Genomic DNA, 24,408 nt, shown 5'->3' on the forward strand with positions numbered 1-24,408 from the left:
GGGATGGATAGATGTGGGGGGTGTGGGTGTCAGGTGAGGGAGCATGTGGGTGTGTGGGGGGATATGTGGGGTGTGGGGGGTATGGGGTTTGTTGGGGATTGTGTGTGGGGCAGGTTGGCTATGGTGTGTGAGGGGATGTGGGTGTGGGATGTCTGCGTGTATGGCAGTGCAAGGACGGGTGTGGGTGCATGTGTATGGTGGGGTGTGTTTGTGGGACTTGCCCTATGAACACATACACACAGTCTCTCTCCCTTCTTCATTGCATGCATACACAGAGTCTCTACCTCCCTCATTGCACACACATACACACACACACACACACACACACTCTCTCTCCCTCCTTCATTGGATGCATGCACACACACAATCTTTGCCTCCCTCATTGCGCACACACACACACACACACACACACACAAACATACACTGTCCCTCCATTGATCTCTCTGTCTCTCCCCCTGCCTCCCTCTTTCCCTCTCTCATTGCACAAACGCACCCACACATCCTCTCTTCCCCTCCCCTCCTGGCCCCAGGATACCAGTGCAGGCCCAATGCTCCCACGGTCTGGCGATGCAGCTGGGAACCACGTGGTGCCAGACCAACCATCTGGCAGGTGATGACAGGCAGGAAAGCAGGTAAATGTACCTGCAAGAGAAGGGCGAATGGCAGTGAGCGGGCATGTAGAAGCACAGTGATAGTTGGACAGGAGCACGGGGCCAGTGCCAGTGCCCCAGGGCCAGCTCTGATGGGGCTCACAGTGGGCCTGTAGGAGCGTGTGGTCTGGGCCACTCCTAGGAGATCTGGAGCTGGGCTGGTTCCCCTTTCTCCCTGCTGGCACAGCCCAGCCTGGTTCTATGGAGTCCCTACTGGCCTGGGCCTGCGCTCCTGCTGCTGCGCTCTGGGCCCCACCAGTGCTGGCCCCAGGGCACCAGCATGGGCCCCACGCTCCTTCCCAGTTGTTACTGTGCTCCTGTGTGCCCACTCACTGCCATTCACCCCCCTGCCTGCTGCCACTTTCACTGCTTTCCTGCCTGCTGCCAGCTACTCCAGCACCATGTGGTTCCTGGCTGCATTGCCACAACCACAGGACTCAGAAGGAGCCTGCCTGGCTGGTCCTGGCCCCAAGCACTGAGACGATTGCCCATGGTCTTCCATGCCTCCCTCCTCCTCCCCACTTATCTGAATTCTCCTCTCTGACAGGGGGAGGCAAGAATAGCCCCAGGGTCCCAGGCCAGAAGCCTCTGCTAGACACAGGCTTCTGGTAGGGGGCTGGAGGAGCCTGGAGGGCCCTGCTAGTGTGGCTGCTGGGTCCTGTCTCTGTCTCCCCCTAGGTCCTACTGGTTTTGTCCTAAGTGTTGATTATCAGCCATTCCATTTCATTCATCAGGGGCCCTATTCTTCCCTTGCTTTTTCTCTGATTTGCTACCTATCTAAAGAAGGACTTTTTTTTTGTCCTTGATTCTGGTTGCCAATCTGTATTCAGTTTGTGCCTTTGGTGTCCTAATCCGCCCCCTACAGGTGCAGGCAATTGCTCAGTACTCCTCTTTAGCAGTTATTTCTGACTTCCATCCCTTGTAGGCTTCTCATTTTAATTTCAGGAGGTCCATGACTTCCCTGTTGAGCCAAGGGGATCTCCCAGCCCTTTTGCTGCCTTTCCTATGAAAGGGAACGGACTTCCTTTGCACTCCTAGGCTCACTTCTTTGAGGAACAACCACTCTTTTTCTACTCCCTTCCTCATCGGACCATGGTCCCGCAGGGCCTTGCCAACCAATCTCCTAAACTTGGGGAAGTCAGCGTTCCTAAAATTAAGGATTTCTACCCTACTGACTGATTTCCATGACTTATGGTGGATGGAGAAAGTGATCATCTCATGGTCACTGTTGCCCAGTTTCCTTTTGATCCTCAGGTTGCTCACTAGATCATCTCCTTTGTCCAGAACCAAGTCTAGGAGTGCCTTGCCCCTGGTCAGCCTATAGACTTCTTGAGTTAGATAGAGCTCCTCAATGCAAGTGAGGAAGCTTTGTGAGTGATCCCATCTTGCTGAATGATCATCGCATGAGATGTCTGGGTAGTTGAAGTCACTCATGACGACCAAGCTCTGACAGCATGCAGCCTCTGCCAAGTTTCCAGAGGATTCCTGGTCGAGCTCTTCCTCTTGGTTTGGAGGTCTGTAGTAAACTCCTACAATCAAATCCCCTTCCCCGTGATCTCCCCATATCTTGACCCAGAGGGTCTCAAATCATCCTTCTTTGTTTCCAATCTTCCCTTCTAGGGAGGGGTGATGTTCCTTCACATACAGAGCAACTCATAGTTTCATAGTTTGTAGGGTTGGAAAGGAAAAAAGCAGATCATCAAGTCCGACCCCCTGCCAGGGGCCGGAAAGGGTGCTGGGGTCAAACGACCCCGGCTAGGTGATTGTCTAGCCTCCTTTTGAAGACCTCCAGGTAGGGGCAAGCACTGTCTCCCTTGGAAGTTGGTTCCAGGTCCTAGCTGTCCTGACTGTGAAGTAGTGCCTCCTGATGTCACTCCTCTATCCTTCTTCCCAACACGATCCCTCCTATACAGGGTGTATCCCCCTATACCTGGTGGGCCCGGAGGGGGCACTTGTGCACTGAGCCACCTGCCTCACTGCTCCTGACTGAAAATCGAGCCTCAAATGCCTCCCCTGGGGTGCCTACATCTGGCTGACCCCCTCCCAGGAGCACACCCACAAGGCTGGGGTAACCATTGCCACCACCCAAGTTCTGGTCTTTATCCAAATCCTGTGCCCACTGGGGTGCGCAGGCTTTGTAGACCTTAAGGGTGCTTAACCCACTATGAGATCTTGGGGTGCTTCCTTAGCCTGAACCATAGAAAGTAGCTTCCCTTAATCAGCTGACCAAAGGGAGCAAAAAGGCATGCCCAATCCCTCTCAAACATTTACTGCCAGGCTTGCTATGATAGGTAGCTTTATTGATTGTAGAGGGAGGGCACAGGGAAGGAATACAAACCAAAAGGAATTTTGAAACAAAACAGCCTTGAGCAAAACAGTATAAGGGGCTTGTTGGCTGGTTCAGTATGCGTCTAGAACACTTAGGTCTAAGTTACTGGCTACCGTTCAGATCAGTTACTCACAGCAAGATCCAGAGGATTCTGGAGGTACACAACTTGATTCAGTGAACAAAAGATGTCTCTGTGTCCTAAGATAGAGAGACCCTATTTATAACCTTTCTGACCTCACCACCTGGACCCAACCAGGTATTTTCTGAGCATCACTGATGCTGACCAGTGAGTTTGAATAACATCAGCCCTCACCTTGAGGAGGGAAACACTGCCTTAGGAGTCCCCTCCCAGGTCAAAGGCGGGAAGTTTAATAATAGCCTGGCCAGGGAGAGGGAATCTCCCTTTCCCTAGGGCAGGGTAGGCAACGTTTTTTGGCTGGAGTGCCAAAAAACACCATAATGCCTACCTCGGAAGGTGCTGGAGTGCCAGCATGGCAGAAAAACAAAATGAAGGTGAGGGGTAGATGGCAGGATGCCCTGCTTGTGCCCCTTGCCCCCCAGGCAAAGCCCCTGGCCCCCAGCCCTGATGCCCCTTCCCACCATCCCTACTGCCCCTTGCCACCCATCCAAAGCACCTTCCCCCCAGCCTAGGCTCTCTGGCTGCTAGCAGCTACCCCGGGTCTGGGTAGCTACTGGAGCCCGGGCTGCTCTCAGCAGGGCTTGCAGCATCCCAGCTGCCTGCTGGAAGCAGCCTGGGATCCTGGCTGGCAGCAGCTCCCTGGAGCCAGGGCGGCTGCAGTCAGGAGGCTCCAAACAGCTGTGCTGGGCTCATTGCCTCCTGCAGGGAGCGGAGGAAAAACTGGGGCTGCACTGCCTCAGGCCCCACCCCCACCACCTGCTCCGAGGTACACCTGCACACCCCAGTGCACAGCTGGTGCCAGAGCTGCCTGAAGCCCGGCACAGCTGTTTGGAGCCTCCCAGCTGCAGCTGGCCCCAGCTCCAGGGAGCTGCAGCCAGCCGGGATCCCGGGCTGCTGCAAGCCCTGCTGGGAGCAGCCCAGGCTTGTCGCTAGCAGCAGCTTTCCGGCACCGGGGTTGGCCGCAGTATGCCAAGCAAAATGGCCTTACGTGCCACACTCGGCACGCATGCCAGGGGTTGCCGACCCCTGCCCTAGGGGATACCTAGCAACCCGGTTGATAGACACATAGGCAGAGAGAGAGAGAGAGAGAGAGAGAAAGGGAAAACAGACAGTCCAAAAAGAGGGGGCTGGGATGGAGTTTTTGTCATATACCTGTGGTTCAGTCATAGGTGGAGTCCCACCAGGTCTCCATAATCACTATGAGATTGTATTGCTTATTGTTGGTTAGCAGGAGGGCCAGTTCCTTCTGCTTGTTTCCCATGCTTCTGGCATTTGTGTACAGGCAACTAAGCCTGCCATTAGAGGCCCTAGGATTCCTGGTGTTACTACTAGGATTTTTTTTTTGCCAGAGCCCTCCAAAGATGACACTGCAACTTGTCCAATGTGGTATCAATTTAACTTTAATAGTAATCCCTAGACAATATTACAGGTTTTCCCCCCATAATAAAACCTGGCAAGTGGCTCCTCTGACGCTACAGCAGCAACCCTCAGGGGTACCAGGCCTCAGATCCTCCACTGGGTGTGTGGGATCTTAGTTTTTGGTTGCTTCTGCCTCCCCAGAGATACAACACAAAACACACACGTTGTTCCTTTGTTTATCCATTTGTTTTTTAATTGTTTTGATGTAAAAATCGCGGTTCGCTTCTCGGGAGGCGAAAAAAACCTTCAGCCACAGACACACTCTATTAGCAACACAAAAGGTATATATTTGCAAATAGGGTCAGAGAGAGAGACAAAAGATCAAACACTCTGCTGCCCCCGAGGGAAACTGCCCAGCTGGCTTTATCCCCTCTCTCCTGACCACGTGTGCAGAAGGAGGAACTTTTACAACTCATTTCCGATTCATACAAACATGTATGTGAATACGTCAAATCATGCGTCGCATGTGTATTATAATTAACTACTTAAGTATGCGGGGCGGATAGGCTTATATGTATTAATTCATTGCGCATGGGTAGAGAATATTTGAGGTTACAAGAGTTTGAATTTTTTCCCTTGCTTCAAGGCTAGAATTGCAATTTACTCTTATCTGCATGAGAAAAGCTGAGGAGTATATGCTTTACTGTAACAAAGAGATAGTAACTTTGCAAAACAAAGAGAGAGTGATACCTTAATACAAAGAGCTCTCAGTAGCTCTCCCAGTTCTCTCACCAGGGAGGGCTGACAGCTGCGCTGTTTTAACAAGACTTATTGATAATGCATTTTTAATAATATTTCTAACAATATCCCCCCTCAAGATGCTTTCTGATCTTTACTTCATTTGGGCATATCAAGATAATTACGAGGAATTTTTCTGAGGACCATGACTTTTGCTACAGTCTGTGCTTTCAAAGGAACTGCTGTGACCTGCATTCCTTCTACTGTAGTGGTTATCAATCTAGTGAGACAAGGAATAAGGCAAGGGATAAAAATCAAACCAGTCAGAGCACACAAAAGCACAAATCCTACTTTTTTCCACCAGGGTCCTCCAAATAATTGAAACCACCAGTCTTTACTCCATGTGGGTTCCCACGTTTGTATTGGTACATGGGCTATTTTCCTAATCTCTTTGGCAATCTCTAAGACTGCTTTTCCGTTGTCGTCTATTTGGAGGCAACAATTAGAAAGGTTGAACTTTCCACAGACTCCGCCATCCTCTGCGAGTAAATAGTCTAGAGCCATTCGATTTTGGTATATGGCTTCCCTCATCTGGGAACTTTGTCGAGCCAGCAACTCGAGAGCAGTGGCAGTCTGGTTAGTAATTACTTCCAAGACGGCCTGCAACCGGATAATTCTATTTAGCATATAAATTGGTGTCCGGTAACCCCAACTTCCATCATTAGCCCATGTAGCTGGTCCATAATACTCAATAATCCTCTGAGGAGGCCACTCATCCTCCTTCCACTTTTGAGAGCCACCCTGTGTCAAACTTACATCAATACTTCTCTTGGCCCTTTTCCAATCATCATACAAAGAGACTCCTAGCTTATTTCCGACCTCAGATGGTAACAAAAAGAAAGATGGTACAATTACTCCAACGTAGCAGGTTCCTGTCCACCCTCGTGGTAGTACTGTATAGGCTTTCCTTCCACAAATCCAATAATGTCCTTTCAGGGCCCTGTTTTCCCCTTCCAAGGCTAGGGGGTCACGGCTGTGGAAAAGAAGGGGATAGTATTTGTTGCCCGTCTGCCCTAAAGGGTCAGTGTAATAGTTACTCCGTTTAAACTGACATTTCCATACGCCATCTTTATCCCTATACTCGCACTTGGTTATTTCATTTGTGTCATTTAAGGCACTCCAATATGTATTAAACTTTGCCACCGTGCCATTCGGGTGTACCCATTTCCAACTATAGACATAGGTAAATCGTTCACCTCGGGCCTTTTCATATGCCTGACATCTGGTAGGGTTAGAATCGAAAGGTACTATTCTTGTCTTTTTGGTCTGTTGCATCTGCGGGGAGATTGAGATGCTAACAGCAGAATTCCATTGATCAGCATACTTGGTGCATATTTGGGCCCATTTCAATGTCCATGTACACTGACTATGTCCCAAACTTCTCCCCGTACCATTACTGCTAATACAGTACTCTCCTAATGCCACTTGGGAAAGATCCCAGCTGCGGTTTTCATCCCATTCTTGACCAGTACTCTTAACATCCGCCTTGTCACTGACCAACCATTTTGGGGCCAAAGGAAAAGCCCTCCAAGGCCACTGTTCTCTGGCCTCTTGGAGCCCCCCACAGGCCCAGCAGTTGGTAAGATTAAAAGTACCTGCAATTCTTTCCATCATATCAACATACAAATTTGTCCCTGGGGGAGCAATTTGGGAAAGCGAGGGTGTGAACCAGCGGTTAAGGCTGCTCAATTCTGCTCCTTTCATTATGCAGATAACAACAAGGCACATTAAGATTCCCACCATATTTTCCCTTTTACTTTCTTGTCTAATTTTCTGAGCTTTGATTAAGCCGTCTCAGGCGCACTTGGAGATCACCAGTAGGTTCACAACTCCACTTGCTGGCTTCTTGTTCCGAAGACGACTCAGCTTCCGGAGTGAGTTCGTCTCGGGAGTTGATGTCCTCTAATGCTCGTGGATGTCGCTTCACACGGGTATGGTGTATCCAACGATCATGGCCAGCAATCTTTACAGCGGTGTGGGTTGTTAGAAGTACCTGGAAAGGGCCACTCCACCTCTCAGTCAAACGCTCCTTTTTCCACCGCTGCACCAAGACCCAGTCTCCCGGGGAGAAGTCATGTACCGGTACATCTAAAGGCAGACGCTGAAAGGAGGCTGCATACCTGTGAAGAGAAAACAAGACAGACTGCAAGGCAATAACATACATATGAAGCTCACTATTACCTAATTCAAAAGTTACATTCTCTCGCATCCCAGGAGGTAAGACTCGAGGCGGCTTGCCAAACATAATTTCATATGGGGTCAATTTGAGGCCCCGTCGGGGAGTGTTTCGAATGCAAGTAAGAGCTAGCGGCAATGCTTGAGGCCACTTAAGGCGTGTTTCAATACAGATTTTGGTGAGCAAAGTCTTTAAAGTCCTATTCATGCGTTCCACTTGTCCTGAACTCTGTGGTCTCCATGGTGTGTGTAGTTTCCAAGTAACCTTGAGAGCTTGTGCGACTTCTTGAACCACTTTTCCCACAAAGTGTTGTCCTTGATCCGACTCGATGGACTCAGGCAGGGAATACCGGGGAATGATCTCCTGTAACAAATACTTCACTACTGTAGCTGCAGTGGCAGTCCTGGTGGGCCAAGCCTCGACCCAACCAGAGAGCTGGTCTACCATGACAAGTAAAAACCCGTGATGTCCGGACCGTGGGAGCTCGGCAAAATCAATCTGCCATGCCTGTCCAGGGTACGCTGCCCAGGGTCTACCTCCCATTGGCACAGGGGGTTTCCTTCGAGGGTTTACTTTCTGGCATGTAATGCACTTGGTAGCAATGCACTGAGCTTCTACATATAGCCCTGGGGCTACTGCTTGGCGGATCACTAGATCACCCATGGCCAAACCTCCCATATGGGTTCCTGCATGGAGCTGTTGCAGCACCTCCCAAAGCAATGGCCTGGGTATCATGACTTTTTCTCCTGGTACTATCCACCACCCCTGGGAGTTCTTTTCTGCACAAGCTTTCTGTACAAATTTATCTTCTTCAGGGGAATACTGTGGGACTAAATCCTGAACGTATGGCCATATGGCATGGGACATGGCCTGCTTGGATACCTCTTCCGCTTCTCCCCCAATAAACGCAGCTTCCTTTGCTGCTGCATCAGCCTTTGCATTTCCAAGCTTATGCTTTTTCTCAGCAGCCTTCCCATGGGCCCGCACATGAATGATTGCTACCTCTTTAGGCTGGTGGAGTGCCTCTAGTAGTTTGATAATCTGGGGGCCATTAGCAATCTTATTCCCAGAGGCAGTAATGAAACCCCTTTCTTTCCACAATAGTCCGTGCGCATGGACTGTAGAAAAAGCATAGCGAGAGTCAGTGTATATATTAACCCGCTGGTCTGTCCCCAGCTGTAATGCTCGGGTGAGTGCAGTGAGTTCCGCGGCCTGTGCCGACCATGAGCTTGGCAATGACTCCCTCCATACTACCTTATCCAAGGTTACCACTGCACATCCTGTTCGTCTTTTTCCATCGATGACAGAGCTGGAGCCGTCCACAAAGTATTCAACATCTGGGTCTTCAATTGGGTCCTCAGCAAGATCAGGTCGCACCTGCGTGGTCTGATTCAGGACCTCAAGGCAGTCATGCGTCGGTTGCCCTGGCTCCGGCAGCAAGGTTGCAGGGTTTAAGGCTGTAGTATGTTTGAAAGTAAGTCCTGGATTAGAGAGCAAAAATATCTCATACTGTGATTGTCTGGAGGGGTTAAGAAATTTCCCTCCCTCAGTCCCTAGGATCTGGGGAACTCCATGAGGAGTGAGTATTTCCATATCCGCACCCATGACTATCTTCTGGGCTTCTTCAACAACCACTGCTGTGGCTGCCACAGCCCGAAGACAGGCTGGCCACCCGAGTGCAACTGGATCTAGAACCTTTGAATAATATCCCACGGGTCTCCAGGTCGGGCCCGATGGCTGTGTCAGCACCCCTGATGCAACCCCTCGATTCTCATGAACATACAGTCGATATGGCTTTTTACTGTTTGGGATGGCTAAGGCAGGGGGCTGGGTTAATGCTGCCTTCAGCAGATCAAAAGCATGCTGCATTTCTTTATTCCATTTCCATTTAGTGAGACTCTCCTTAGTCAGGGATTCGTACAGTGGTCTAGCCTTCCCACTGTAATCTGGTATCCATAGTCGACAGAACCCAGTTAGCCCTAGGAATGCCCGCAGCTCCTTGGGTGACTTAGGTGGGGTTAGACCTTGAATCGCCTGTATGCGATCTGCACTCAGGGCTCTGACTCCTTTTGAGAGCTTATATCCCAAAAATGTGACTTCAGGCTGATATATTTGGGCTTTCTCTCTAGAGACTTTATATCCTTTTTTCCCCAGAGTGTTTAGGAGTGACCTGGTGGCTTCCTCGCAGAGCTGCAAGTTTGGGCTTGCAACTAGCAGGTCATCCACATACTGGAGGAGAGTCACTGCGGGGTGTGATCCCTTCCATTCCCCCAAGTCCTTCTGAAGGGCAAGTCCGAAAATATGGGGGGCTGCTATAAATCCTTGTGGAAGAACTGTCCACATGAGTTGGGCTTTATGGAAAGTATCTGGATCCTCCCATTCAAAAGCAAACAATTTTTGACTCTCTCGGTGAAGGGGAATAGAGAAGAAAGCATCTTTCAAATCTAGCACTGAAAATATCTTAGCTTCCCCCGGTACTTGTGTCAAAATCGTGTGAGGGTTCGGGACTACAGGATGATCTGAAAGGACCTTCTTATTTACAGCTCGTAGGTCTTGGACCAGTCTGTATGAGACCCCATCTGCCTTCGGCACTCCAAGGATGGGGGTGTTATAGGGTGAGGACCCTTCCACTAGCCATCCGTACCTCTTGTATTTCTCTATTAACGGCTTGAGTCCAGCTCTGGCCGCTCGGCTAAGTGGGTACTGCTTTACCCGAACGGGCCCCTCCCCATCCTTGAGTACAATCCTTACCGGGGAGACGAACTTAGCTCGCGCAGGGGTTCCATCAGCCCATACCGAGGGGTCTACTCCAATCATGTGATCTTCTGGACTTACTGCAGGGCATTGGTCCTCCAGGAGAGCCATCTGATAGTTCGAGCTCTGCTTGACAGGTAGCTGGACCACCATCTGATCGTCTCTGAAAAAGATCTCAGCTTGCAATTTTGTGAGTAAGTTCCGCCCAAGGAGTGCAACCGGGCAACTTGGAGAATACACAAAGGAGTGCTCGAGCAAATGGTCCCCCACCTTGGTGAGGAGTGGTTTACAAACAGGGAGTCGGGTTTGCATTCCCTCAATCCCTTCTACAAGTACATGCTGTTCACTAGTTCCTGCACAGGGGGGTTTTTCTGGAATCATTGAAAATGTAGCCCCAGTATCCACCAAGGCTTTAAAGTTTTTGCCACCAACCCTAATGGTTACCATGGGATCTTCTCGGGCTCCAACCCGAAGGGTAGTGGTCTTAGATCCCCGTCCCCTTCATTCTGAATCCTCACCCTTGTCTTCTGCCCGCATGAGGTGACCTCTCGGTTCCCCCTCTCTCTTCTCCTTCAACTTCGGGCATTCCCTCTTCCAGTGTCCTTTCTCCTTGCAATAAGCACAAACATCTGCTCCCACTCTTTCTCCCTTCCTCTTCTGTATCCCAGCCTTTCCAGGGTTCCCTCCAGTTATAGCAGCTGCTAGTGCTGCCATCTGTCGCTGAGCCTTTTTATCCTCCTTGCGCTCCTGCACTTGCTCACGATTCCCATACACCTTATATGCAATTTCCACCAGCTCTGAAATCGGTTTCCCAGCACCTCCCTCAGTTTTCTGTAACTTCTTACGGATATCAGCAGCAGATTGACCAATAAACATAAGATTTACCATGCGCTGGTTATCCGGGGCTTCTGGATCCAGATCCGAAAACCTGCGAAACGCCTCATACAGCCTCCCAAGGAAAGCTGAGGGATCCTCCTCTCTTCCTTGTCTCACCTCATACAATTTAGACAGATTGGTAACCCGAGGCACTGCCTTTCCCATTGCTTCCACTATAATTCCCAGATACCGTGCACTTAGCTCTCTGCCCTCTGCAGTATGATTATCCCATCTTGGCTCCTCTACAGGGCAGGTATCATGCAGAGTACGACTAGCAGCACCTTCTGACTCAACTCTAGCCACCGCAATACGTTCCGCTGTCCCCAACACTAATCTCCTCTCCTCCGGGGTTAGGAGGGTCTGGAGCATCATCTGGACATCAGCCCAAGTGGGTCGATGAGTCTGCCCAATAGATCGGAACAGGTCCCTCATCTTTTCAGGGTCTTCACGAAAAGAGGGGCTCGGATTCTTCCAGTTAAATAAATCTGAAGTGCTAAATGGGGTGTAGACAAAAGTTGCAGTGCCTCCTTCCCCAATAACCTCTCACATCGGACAGTTCAACACCGGCTGTGACTCTACAGGCTTGCGCAAATAATAACCCTTATTTCCTGATTCAGATGAGGCACTTGGCTGAGGCTCACGCTCTAACTCATTAGGTATGCATTGGTACGTCGGTGGTGGTCTCTCTAAGGGAGGGGGCGGTGGTGCAGAAGGACTGGACCCCGAGGAGGCATCTGACTCATCTTCGCTACCCGACAGGGCAACCGGAGCGCGGGTCCGGTACTCAGCCAATTCAGAATCCCCCCCCTCATTAGACTCAGGAAGTACAGGCGCCCCCCCCCGAGTCTTTTTCTTAACAAGCATCACATGAGACTTTACTAAGTAATTCTTAATCCAAGGTGGCTGATTTTGAACCACCCACAACCAACAATCAATATAAGGAAACTGATTCCAATACCCATTCTGCATAACAATTTCATGGATAGCTATCACTTCTTTTAGCACAAAGGATCCCTTTGGGGTCCAGTGGACCCCAAATGTTGGCCACTCGAGTTGACAAAACTTAGTTAAATCACCTTTTTTCACTTTTATTCCATAATCGTCCGGCTTTGCAAATTTATTAAAATGACGTAATAAGACTTTTAGAGGGGTATCAATATTGTTTTCTACACGAGAGCGACTCGTACCCATTTGCCCACAAAAATGCGCCCAAGGCACACCAAATACCAAAAAGATCTCAACAACAGATGATTTACAATGAGAGCTGAGCCTAGAATTTCTCAGCAAACTTACACATCCTTTGTTTTAGATCCGTACACCAGATTGGGCAAAGGGAATTCGTATACTCACTCAGATACCCCAGAGATCTTGATCCAAATTCCAAAGTGTGTCTGCCTCTCCAGAAACTCAGAATTTACATGGGATACTTCCTTTAACTTCCCGGATATTTGGACTTAAACCTCAAATTCCAGGGGCGAGTCCAAAGTCGGCTCGGTGCGCACTTCCCCTGGTACCGGAGGCGCTCCGTCACTGAATTCCGGGGTAGTCCTCGAGAAGCCCCACGTTGGGCGCCAATTATTGATGTAAAAATCGCGGTTTGTTTCTCGGGAGGCGAAAAAAACCTTCAGCCACAGACACACTCTATTAGCAACACAAAAGGTATATATTTGCAAATAGGGTCAGAGAGAGAGACAAAAGATCAAACACTCTGCTGCCCCCGAGGGAAACTGCCCAGCTGGCTTTATCCCCTCTCTCCTGACCACGTGTGCAGAAGGAGGAACTTTTACAACTCATTTCCGATTCATACAAACATGTATGTGAATACGTCAAATCATGCGTCGCATGTGTATTATAATTAATTACTTAAGTATGCGGGGCGGATAGGCTTATATGTATTAATTCATTGCGCATGGGTAGAGAATATTTAAGGTTACAAGAGTTTGAATTTTTTCCCTTGCTTCAAGGCTAGAATTGCAATTTACTCTTATCTGCATGAGAAAAGCTGAGGAGTATATGCTTTACTGTAACAAAGAGATAGTAACTTTGCAAAACAAAGAGAGAGTGATACCTTAATACAAAGAGCTCTCAGTAGCTCTCCCAGTTCTCTCACCAGGGAGGGCTGACAGCTGCGCTGTTTTAACAAGACTTATTGATAATGCATTTTTAATAATATTTCTAACAGTTTCATCCCAAACAGTCCAATCCCCTGGCTCTGTGCTAAGCACTCTTTATATGGCACACCAATCCCCTGGCACTGTGCCACACATATTCCTTATAGGGAAACTCTTGTGTCTTGCTCCCCTAGTGCCCAATCACAGCACTTGCCTCTCCCAATGCCACAGAAGGCATTGTGTTCAATTTTGTTGCTTATTTCTGGGAAGGCCTGGACTATGGCCAAAAAGCCTTAACATAACTCAGTTTGCCTGTAACACCTGGTGAGCTATCCATTGGCCGGTGTTGGAGAATGCTTCCAATTGTACCCTGGGATTCTGGTTTCAAGGTTGTAATTTCTTGGGCTTGTACTAATAGTTGATTGCCTATCCCCCGGCCAGCTCATTTTAAAGCCCTATCCATTCTAACCAAGAAAAGCTTCTTCCCCTTTGGTGTGAGGTGGATGCTATCTGTTCCCACCAGGCAGTCCCTCATGTATGTGCCATGGTTGAAGAAGCCGAGCCCTTGCAGTAGCACTGGAGCTGTAGTCTTCTGTTCACTTATTCTATGCATGTCACTTCCCCCCGCACTGCCTGGTGGTTTCAGAGCTTCCTGCGGAAGTTCCCTGCGGTGCGGCTAGGCCCAGAGGAACCAAAGACCAGTTAGGGCCCAGGCTGGAGCCATAATGAGCCGTGGGGGCCGTATCGGGGCCCCAGGACCCCAGGACCATGTCCCCTCCTGTCTCCTCCAGCCCCATGAGAACCAGCAGGTGTTCGAGCTCCTGGGTCGCAAATGCCTGGTGAGGCCTACGGGGTCCATGGGTTGGAAGTGAGAGGCACCATGGGACTGGTGGGGGGCTATGGGTTGGGAGTGAGGGGCACCACAGGGCTGAGGGTTGGGTGTGAGGGACACAACTGGGGGTGGGGCACAAGTCAGGAGTGAGGGGCATGAGGGAATGGGCAGCAGGTAGGGAGTAAGGGGTGCCACTGTGGGGGCTGCGGGTCAGGAGTGAGAGGCACCACTATGGAGTTACTGGGTACCACTATGGGGCTGCAAGTCAGGAGTGAGGGACACTGTTGGGGCTGGGAGGGTGTGGTTCAGGGGTGAAGGGCACCACGGTGTTGGGGCTGGCTGCAGGTCTAATGCCTACCCCCTGTGGCCTCCCCCACCCCCAGACCCTGGCTACGTCAGTGGCTCAGCTCTTCCTGGCGCTGCCACCTGGGGCCCGGGGCTGGGCCAAGCAGGGCTGTGGCGTCATTTGCTTCGTCAAGGACAACCCGCGGCGCTCCTATTTCATCCGCCTCTATGACCTGCAGGTTACTGTGGGACCCCATCTCTGGGAGACCCTCCCCAGCCCCCACCTTCCCTGACCCCAACCCTGACCCCTTATATTGACAAGGTACCCAGGAATCTGGGACCCCAACCTGCCCCCCCTCCCCCCCGCCTGAACCCTGATCCCCTAGTCTAGATGTAAAACCCAAGCGTCCAGGACCCAGATCCCCACTTGCCCAAGCCCCTAGTATTGGTAGAGAACCCAGTTATCTGGGCCCCTAGACTCCTCCCTCCAGTCCTTAGGGTGGGGAGAGAACCCATGCATCTGGGATCCCAGCCACAACCCCTAGCATAGGCCAAGAACCCAGGCATCTGGGCCTACAGCCCCAGTCCCTAACCCCTAGGAAATACAGGGGAACCCAGGTGTCTGGAACTTCAGCCCCTCACCACTTCAATCTCTAGCATGGGCTGAGAACCTAGACATCCAGGAGCCTGGGACTGCCTCCCCCTGCCCTGCCTGACCTCAAACCTTGACCCCTAGGATAGGCAAGGAACCCAGTCATCTGGGCTCCCCCAACCACCCCTTGAAACAGACAGGGACCCAAGACATCCAGGCTCCCAGCCTCCCCACCCCTCCCCACAATCACTATTCAAGCCAGTGAACTCAGGCGTCCAGACTGAGTCCATCTGTCTGTCTATCCACATAGGGGTCACAGCTGCTGTGGGAGCAGGAGCTCTATGCCCAGATGACCTACATTGCTACCACTCCATTCTTCCACACCTTTCCAGCTGACGTGAGCATCCCTGGATGCCTGGGTCCCCACCCAGATGCCTGGGTCACATCCCAGTTCTGGAGGGGGACAGGATGGATCTGGGAGCCCAGATACCTGAGTTCTTATCCCAGTTCTAGGAGGGGACAGGTCTTGGAGGGATTGGAGCTTGGACACCTGGGTTCTTTGGAAGGGCGGGGAACGGAGGCTGGGATCCTGGACACCTGACTTCCCAATCCCAGTTCTAGGAGGAGGAGCGGGTCTGGGGGGTGGCTTGGAGCTGAAGCCTGGATGCCTGGGTCCTCTGCTGGCTAAGAGTGGGGGTTGGGGTTTGGTATTGCACTCTTCCCCACAGGGATGCCCTGGTACTGGGCAGGATGGGACCAGCTGGGGGGGCCGGGACCATGCCAGCCTCCCCATGCACTGCCCCTGCCCCCCAGGAGTGCCAGGCTGGGCTGAACTTTGCACATGAGGGTGAAGCTGATATCTTCCGGGCTCTGGTGGATGAGAAGATGAAGAAGCGTCAACAGCGGCTTGGTACATACCCCCTAGCCCCTGTGAATCTCACCTCAGATCTAGGCCCTGACCCTGGCCCTGACCTGCCAGGATCAGGCCCAGGATGGGGCCCCACACCCTCGTTACTGTCTCCTCCTTGCAGATAAGCGGCAGCTCCCAGCTCTGCCCCCCCCTATAGCCGAAGGTGAGTCCCCCAGCATCTCACAGTTGGGGGGGGTTGGGATCCAGGTGTATGTGCAGAGAGGCAGCATGAGGGTGGGAGGTTCTGGTGGGGCAGGGCCTGGGGATATTCTCATGACCTCTCTCCCCAACATGTCTTGCAGAACGCAGGGGGTCTGTGCCCCGACCTCCTGGGGGCACCAATGGTGAGTGTGGGGCAGGTGGGAGTGAAACCTGCCCCCTGCCCTCCTACACCCCAACTCTTTCCTACTTCCCCAATTATACTCTGCTCCTCCAGCCCCTTCCTATCCCTACCACCACCATGGTGCTCCCCAATACTCTCCACACCCTCTTCCTGTCCCCCACACCCCACCTGCCCCTCAAAGCCCCTCCAGTCCCTTCCTGCCCCCAAGCCCATTCTACTCCCCCACAGTTCCCGTCCAATAGTCCCTACACCCTTTTCTTGCCCTCTTGATACCCCCCAGCCCCTTCCTGCCCCCAACACTCCTCACCATGCCCTCTGGTGCCCCTTTCAACCCCCTCCTACCCCTGTAATACCTCCTACTACCTCTTTAATATCCCCCTACTGCTCTCTACTGCCTCCTACTTCCCCTATTGCCCCTTTAATGCACCCTAGTACCCCTTTAATACCTTCTATTACCCCTACTACCCCAGTGCCCCCTCATACTTTCCACTACCTCCCAGCACCCCTATTACCTCCAGCCCCTTCCTGCCCCCCCGCTACCCCTCCTATCCCCAACACCACCTCATTCTCCCCATACCCTCCATTCCCCCTGCCCCACTGCAACCCTCTTAGTCCTTTCTTGCCCCCACCCCCAGCCCTTCCTACTAGTTCTGGTACCCTCAATACCCCCATATATCCCTAGTTTTGCCCCCAACCCCCCACTACCCTGCACTGCCCCCATGCCCCCCCTAATACCCTACCACCTAGCTAATCATGCCTCCCCACAGGCCCTGGGGCTTCCCCACAAGCTGGGGGGCTGGGGCTGGCGACGCTGGACATAGCGAATCCTGATATTACGGCGGCACGGTATCGAGGGGCCCCCACCCCTCCCAGTCCCATCCCTGGCCCCACCTCTGGGGGCGGGGCCCGCAAGGGCCGCAAGAAGATCTCCAAGGCTGACATCGGCGCCCCCTGTGGTTTCAAGTGAGGCATGGGGGTGGGAAGGCCTGATTCAGCCCAGTTCTGGGGGATGGTGGGGCATGATCCTGGGGAGACTGGGGAGTTATCCTGGGGGGACAGGAGGCCAGAGGCTGGAGGGGGGTTGGATGAGCAGAGCCTAAGGAGACCAGGAGGGCCTTATCTCGGGGGGTGGGATAAGGGAGAGCCTAATCCTTTGGGGATGGGGGGGAGGGGCTGATCCTGCTCCTCTATATAAAGAGTCTGATTTCTCCATACACCCCCCAGGCACGTCAGCCATGTCGGATGGGACCCCAGCACTGGCTTTGATGTATGTAATGGGGGAGGGGGCAAACACTTGGGTCCTGTGTGAAGTGTGTGCACGTGGATTCTGGACATATGGGTTTTCCGTGTGTGTATGTATGTGTTCATGTGTCATGGACTCCTGGGTTTTCCATGCATGTCCTGGATGCATGGGTTCCCTCTGTGTGTATATGCATATCCCTCGGACACCTGGGTCCCCTGTGTGCATGTCCCTTGGGTTCCTGAGTCCTATGTGCGCATGTGGGCATGTCCCACAGATTCCTGTGTCCCCTCTGTGCATGCATGTGCATGTCCTTCAGATGCTTGGGTCCCTTCTTTATGGGTTTCCTGTGTACCAGCTCCCCTCATGCTCCCCGTGCCTCCTCACTGGGACCATAATGGGGCATGTGCCTGTCACCTGCAGATGAACCAGCTGGACCCCGACCTGCGGACACTGTTCTCTCAGGCTGGCATCAGTGAGGACCAACTGGCTGACGCTGAGACTTCCCGCCTCATTTATGACTTCATTGAGGGCCAGGGAGGCCTGGCTGCTGTCAAGGAAGAGATGCGGCGTCAGGGTGAGCACCCCAGAACCAGCCACATCCTGGCCTGTTTCATTTTGCCCATTCCCCAGCCACTCCACCCTAGAGTTGGGCACATTGTGGCCTGTTATACTTGGCTATTAACCCCAGAGCTGGCTGCATCCCAGCCTGTTATATCCACCCATTCTCCCACAGAGCTGGCTGTATCCTGCCCTGTTATACCCAGCCATTCCGCCCCAGAGCTGGCTGCATCTTGGCTTCTCATACTCAGCCATTTTCCAAGCCACCTCACCCCAGAAAGCTGCATCCTGGCCTGTTACACTCAGCTGTTTCCCAGCTGTTCTACCCCAGAGGTGGCCATATCTTGGCCTTCTACATTCAGCCATATACTAAGTCTTCCTCCTCCAAGAGCTGACTGCATCTTGGCCTATTCAGCTTGGCTGTTTCCCATCCATTCTATCCCAGAGCTGGGCATATCTTGAGAGCCATTTCCCAGCTGTTCCACCCCAGAGTTAATGGTATCTTGGCCTGTTATATTTACCTGTTCCCCAGCTGTTCCTTGCACAGCTCTGGGCACAATCCGGACTGTTATATTCAGCCATTTCCAAGCCATTTCACCCCAGGACTGGCTGCATCTTGGCATGTTGTGCTCAGCTGTTCTGCAGCTGCAGCACACCAGAGCAGGTTACACTTGGCTGTTCCCTAGTCTTTCCACCCCAGAGCTGGTCTCATCCAAGCTCCTGGGTTCTTCAGTATTCATTGGCAAGTGTTGGGGGAGGGGGGCACCTGTTCAAATTTGCTGACTACACTAAGATGTGGGGGAATGTGGACAGGTTAGACCAGAGGAATAGGCTGCAATCAGTCCTAGATAGGTTACAGGGGTGGGCGGATGAGAACGGGATGGGTTTCAACACTGACAAGTGCAAGGTGATGCACCTGGGGAGGAAGAATCAGCAGCATACCTACAGACTGGGGAACTCCCCTCTCGCCAGTGCAGAGGCAGAAAAGGATCATGGAATCACTATTGATGTCAAGATGAACATGGGTCGGCAGTGTGGGGATGCAGTCAGGAAGGCCAACCATACCTTGTCATGCATCCACAGATCCATCTCAGGCAGGTTCAAGGAGGTGATCCTCCCCCTCTATGCAACAGTGGTCAGGTCGCAGTTGGAGTACTGCGTCCAGTTCTGGGCACCGCACTTCAAGAGGGATGTGGACAACATGGAGAGGGTCCAGAGGAGGGCCACTCACGTGATCAGGGGGCAGCAGGGCAGGCCCTACGAGGAGAGGTTAAATAATCTGAACCTGTTCAGCCTCCACAAGAGAAGGCTGAGGGGGGATCTAGTGGCCATTTACAAACTAGTCAGAGGGGACCAGCAGGCATTGGGGGAGTCACTGTTCCCCCAAGCACTACCAGGAGTGACTAGAAATAATGGTCACAAGCTGGCAGAGGGTAGATTCAGACTAGATATCAGGAGGCACTACTTCACCGTCAGGGCGGCTAGGATCTGGAACCAACTTCCAAGCGAAGTGGTGCTGGCTCCTACCCTGGGGGTCTTTAAAAGGAGGCTAGAGAAACACCTTGCTGGGGTTGTTTGACCCCAGTACTTTTTTCTGCCATGGCAGGGGGTCAGACTTGATGATCTGCTCAGGTCCCATCCGACCCTACCAACTATGAAACTATGAAACCTTAATTAAGGAGGCCTAATTGCCATTCTTCTTTCTCTGCAGGTCCCTCCCAGCCCCCTCACCCCCCCAGCCGCTCAGGCCCCCTACCGCCCCCAGCTCCCCCTTCTGGCCGGGGTCGCTCAGGCCCCCTGCCCCCCATCCCTGGTGCCCCTCCCTCATCCATGCCAAGCCGGGGGGCTGTACCCTTACCCCCTCAGCAGCACTCCCGGGGACGGCCTCCACTCCCCGCCGCCCGGTCAGGCCCCCCCCCCCCTCTTCCTCCGTCTGGAGATGCCCCACCCCCACCCCCACCCCCACCCCTCCCACCCCCAGCCACCTCCGGGATTTGTCCCCCTCCCCCCCTGCCTACAGGAAGTGCTCCTGGGCCCCAGCCCACCCCACCCCCAAAAGGCCGGGGGGCCCTGCTGGATCAAATCCGTCAAGGGGTGCAGCTGAACAAGGTGAGGGCCTTCCCAGCATCCTTTTGGATGGGGGGGCAGGGAGAAGTTGGGGAGATAGGGCAGGGGGGTATTGAAGTGGGTATGAGGGGCAGGTTATGGGTATGTCTGGGGAAAGTTAATTTGGTGCTGAGATGTGCCCAGCTCTTGGATGGGACAGCTAGGGAACTGCTGAGTATAATATAACATGGGGAATTTCTCAGTGGGGAAAGCTGAATATAACAGGATGCCAGGAGGGCTGTATGGTGATGCAGCCAGCTGTGCGGTGGAGCAGCTGGGGAACAGCTCAGTATAACGGCACTGGGAGAGCCAGGATGTGCTGAACTGTGGGGTGGAGTAGCTGGGGATGGGCCAAATACAACCCTACTTGAAGAAAGCAAAATGCAGCCAGCTATGGGGTAGGCAGCTGGGCAACAGCTCAGTATGCACCCAGCTCTGGGGAGGGGCAGCTGGGGAATGGCCATGTATAATGCTGTGCCATTTGCCCCTTGGAGACCCCCGACGTGGTGGACTCCCCGCCGCCAGCCCAGAGCTCAGAGGGTCTGGTCGGGGCCCTGATGCAGGTCATGCAGAAGCGCAGCAAAGTCATCCACTCCTCCGGTGAGTCCCTGCACCTGGGAGATTTGGGGTGGGGCAGTACCTCTTTCCCCTGCCCCTCCCCTACTCACCTTTCTTCCCCCCTCCCCTGTTCTAACCCCACAGACGAAGACGAGGATAATGGAGGTGATGAGGATGACGACGACGAGTGGGATGATTAATTGCCCCACTACCCTTGCCCCCTTGCCTCGGCTTTACCCAGAATCCCCCTCTTCAACCCTCACCAGACCTAGCTCCCCAGAATACCCCCCTTCTCTCTGTTATCCTTTAGCACTGTTAGTGACTCTAGTGGGGAATTATTACCCCTCTGTGGGGTTTGAATCCAACTTGCTCTGCTGCTGTGATCTTGGCAAGATCTAACCAACAAGCCTAGTTTGAGTTTTGATGATCTTTATGCTATGGTGGTGGTATGGAGGAATATGAGACCAGAATAGGGTTGAGGGAGGGGTTTAGAGGGCAATATTCATATTCAGGCTGAGGTTTGCATCCAGCATGGCTCTAGGTTTCAATCTAATCAAGAAGTTAAGTTTGATTTGAGGTGCTTTTTATACCAGGAGGGTGGTGAGGGGTCAGGATAGAGAGAAATATAAGGTCAGAGCAAGTTTGGGAACAGGTTTTAGTGGGGGAGCTTCCTCTCAGGGCTGTGTTTGCCTCCATGTTGGCTATGGGTTTCCATCTAGGTGAAATCTAGCAAAAAAGCCAAGCTTGATTTGAGTTAATCTTTTACTGGGGTTGGTGATAGGGGAAATATGAGGTTAGGGCAGGTTTGAACATGTGTTTTAGGGAGAAGGATTCTTCCCTGGGCCAGGTTTGCCTCCAGTGTGGCCACAGGTTTTGATCTTGGTGAGGTCTAACAAACAAGCCAAGGTTTTAATTCAGTTTGGCTCTGTTTCAATCTCAGCAAGATCTAACCAACAAACCACATTTGATTTGAGGTGAACTTTATGCTGGGGGGTGTGGGGTGTGTGTGTGGTGTTTAACGGGTGGGAGCACATGAGATTAGAACAGGTTTAAGCATGGGCTTGGAATGAGGAAATTCCTCTTGGAGCTGGAGTTTGCATTCAGCTTGGTTCTGTGTTTGGATCTTGGCAAGATCTAACAAACAAACCAGATTTGATGTAAAGTGATCTTTATACGGGGCGGGGAGGGGGTGTCAAGGAAAATGTAATATAACATAGGTGTTAACTTTTATTCTTGGTGGGGGGAGGCTAGAGATGCTGCACCTCCCCTACTCCCAGCATGGGCACAACTGAGCTGAGTGGAGCCAGGGGTGGGGAAGGCATCAACAGATGCAGGTTGCCCACTGTGGGCTCAGGGCTCCTGGCCCTGCTGACATCCCCCCAGGAGCCCTGTGCCAGCTGCACACACCTCCATCCCGCCACCTCCATTGCTGCTGGGTGGGCAGGGGGAACCTCACCATGGTGGTGCAGCTGGCATGGGGAGCCTGAGGGGAGGGCAGCAAGGCAGGGAGCCCTGAGCCCACACTGGGCAGCTCACATCCACCTCTGCCCCACACACAAGCCTGGGGGGCACATGCCCCGCCATGCTCCTCTTTCTGGGAATGCATGCAGTGGCAGGGAACTGCCCCCCCAGATAAACCACCAGGAGCTCTGTCCCACTCCCTGCCATGCACCACCATGGCTGGGAAGTGCCCCAAAACCCAGCCCTTGCTCCACTCCCTCCCTCACCATGGGGGCTTCAAACTGTGCCCTTCATAGACTTACCTACAGGCAGCTGGGGGAGCTGCTCTCCACCTGCTGCTGTCTGGGGGCTGGATTCCTGGCCACGTGCATGTGTGTGCATGTACACATGCATGTGGTGCATCCCACCCCCGCAGCCCCTTGCTGGAACTCTGCCAGTCTGCAAGGGGTAATCTGCCGTTTCCTTTGTTTTTCCATGGTGAACAGAAAAGCCTCAATGATATTGGGACAAATGCTGTCAGAGCAGATTTGAACATAGATTTTAGGGGGGCATAATTAATTTTGGAACATGGATTTGCATCCAGCCTGGCTCTGTGTGTCAGTGTTTGTCAGATCTAACAAACAAGCCAAGTTTGATTTGAGCTGATCTTTATACCTGGGGGTGGGGTGGGGGGATGGTTTGGAGGAGGGTGAAAATTAGCCCCTGGAGCAAGTTGTAGTAGGCAAAACTCCCTGGGCTGGGGCTTAGGATTGCTTTCTGATCTCAGCAGGATCTAAGAACAAGCCAGGTTTGTGCTCTGCTTTCTCAGCATGCCTTTCCCTTTCAGGCACGCTAAAGCATTCTGCTATTTCTTTCTTTTTCTAACTTTTTTTTAGTGGGAAGGGGGCATGGATTCCTGTATGGCGACCATCTTGATCATGTCTTGGCATAGCGTGGGCCATAGTTGTTCATGATCATGGTTGATCATGATAGGGCCACTACATTTGTGTTTTCCTTTTTGACAATAAATCAGCTTCTGTGGCAATTTGTGCAGTCATTATTAAAACCATAATTAGTGCCACTGGGTTGGATTTCTCCAGTGGCTGCTGGTCTGAGGTGGGATGCAGCAGCTCTGGGGTGGATTCCCTTTGCTCATGGCTATATAGGAAATTGGGGTGCTGGGCCTGATCTAGCCTTGGATTGGGGGACATCAGCTGGCTTGGGGGGAAATAGGGGAGGAATATGTCCTGTTTTTGGGAATCAGGGCTCATCCTGCCCTGAACTGAGTGGGGGGGAATACCCCTCCAAAGGATGCTATCCCCACCTAGTGGGTCTTGCAAATACCCCTCTTTCCCCTGCTGCCAAAAGTAATTAAGGGTCAGTGAGTTCAGGGTCACTTCCTTCAACAGAAGAGAGACCCAAAAGCAGATAGATGTCAACTATGTCAACCCGCTCCCTCACCTTGGTTTGTGTGTTCCAGATGTGGGGCAGGGGAAGGCAAGGGGGAGACAACTATCAAACACCTGGACACATGGTGTGTGTGTGTGCACGTACAAATGCACATGTCTCAGCACCTAGTTTTCCTATGTGTATGTGTGTGTGTATGTGTATCCATGGCCTGGATGTCTGGGTTCTATGCTTGAGTGTGAGAGAGAGATGGATGCCTGGGTGCCATGCATGCACGTATTCCAGATGTGGGTTTTGTGTGTGTTTATGTCCCACATGCCTGGCGGTGTGTACATGTGTACCAGATGCTTAGGTTCTGTGCGTCCCAGACTCCTAGGGTAACACGTGTGCATGTGTGCCTGGGACACCTGGGTTCTGCGCAGGTGTGTGTAGGTACGTGTGTGTGGCCTGGGTGCCTAGTTTCTATGTGTCTGTCCACCTGTTGGACTAGGACTCTGGGAGTTCAGTGCGTGTGAGGCCTGGGAAGGGGCAGGGGGGGACGCTCAGGTCTTGACATCAGTCCTGTCCAAACTTCCCCTTGGTGTTACTTTTGGGTGACTAAATGACTAGGCTAGGGGAAGACTGGGGGTGGACGGGTCACATGCTTACCAATATATAGCTAAAGACCCTAGTTAATTATTACGTGCCCCTTTGACCTTTTGGGCTCAGGGGACACTCAAAACGAGGGTGAGCGCTCTGTTTCTCTTTCCTACCCCCAAAAAAAAAAATGGCGACGGGTAGAAGGATAGAGCTTTCGAACACATAGCGAGGCATCCGGGCCAGTTTTCAGCCTATTCTCGGGCTTTTCGGGAACGTTTGGCCGCCAAAAAAAGAAAAAGAAAAAGAAAAGCCCGCTCCGGTGCCGCGGAGCAAGCTGGGAGATTATGCAAATAAGTAGCCCTG

General features: G+C 52.3%; 1 protein-coding gene and 1 long non-coding RNA gene across 2 annotated transcripts; one reads left to right on the plus strand and one right to left on the minus strand.

The window, feature by feature from the left end:
• Nucleotides 1-4,530: 4,530 nt before the first annotated feature.
• Nucleotides 4,531-19,875, minus strand: LOC149858516 (uncharacterized). Its single transcript, XR_016443947.1, has 3 exons — nt 19,814-19,875; nt 19,021-19,212; nt 4,531-7,395 (listed from the first exon to the last, which is right to left on the minus strand). It is a non-coding gene; the product is annotated as an uncharacterized LOC149858516 (long non-coding RNA).
• WAS (WASP actin nucleation promoting factor) lies at nt 12,433-23,104 on the plus strand. The gene is made up of 12 exons (XM_090060812.1): nt 12,433-14,031; nt 14,408-14,548; nt 15,212-15,298; nt 15,715-15,811; nt 15,933-15,974; nt 16,114-16,155; nt 16,922-17,117; nt 17,379-17,421; nt 17,818-17,971; nt 19,667-20,064; nt 20,556-20,661; nt 20,764-23,104. Exons 1-12 carry the CDS (start codon nt 13,918-13,920, stop codon nt 20,817-20,819), a joined length of 1,476 nt encoding a protein of 491 aa, XP_089916938.1. The 5' UTR covers nt 12,433-13,917; the 3' UTR covers nt 20,820-23,104.
• Nucleotides 23,105-24,408: the final 1,304 nt, after the last annotated feature.

This window comes from Crocodylus siamensis, chromosome 8, assembly GCF_052110815.1.
Source record: "Crocodylus siamensis isolate JL-2025a chromosome 8, ASM5211081v1, whole genome shotgun sequence".
Lineage (NCBI taxonomy): Eukaryota > Metazoa > Chordata > Crocodylia > Crocodylidae > Crocodylus > Crocodylus siamensis.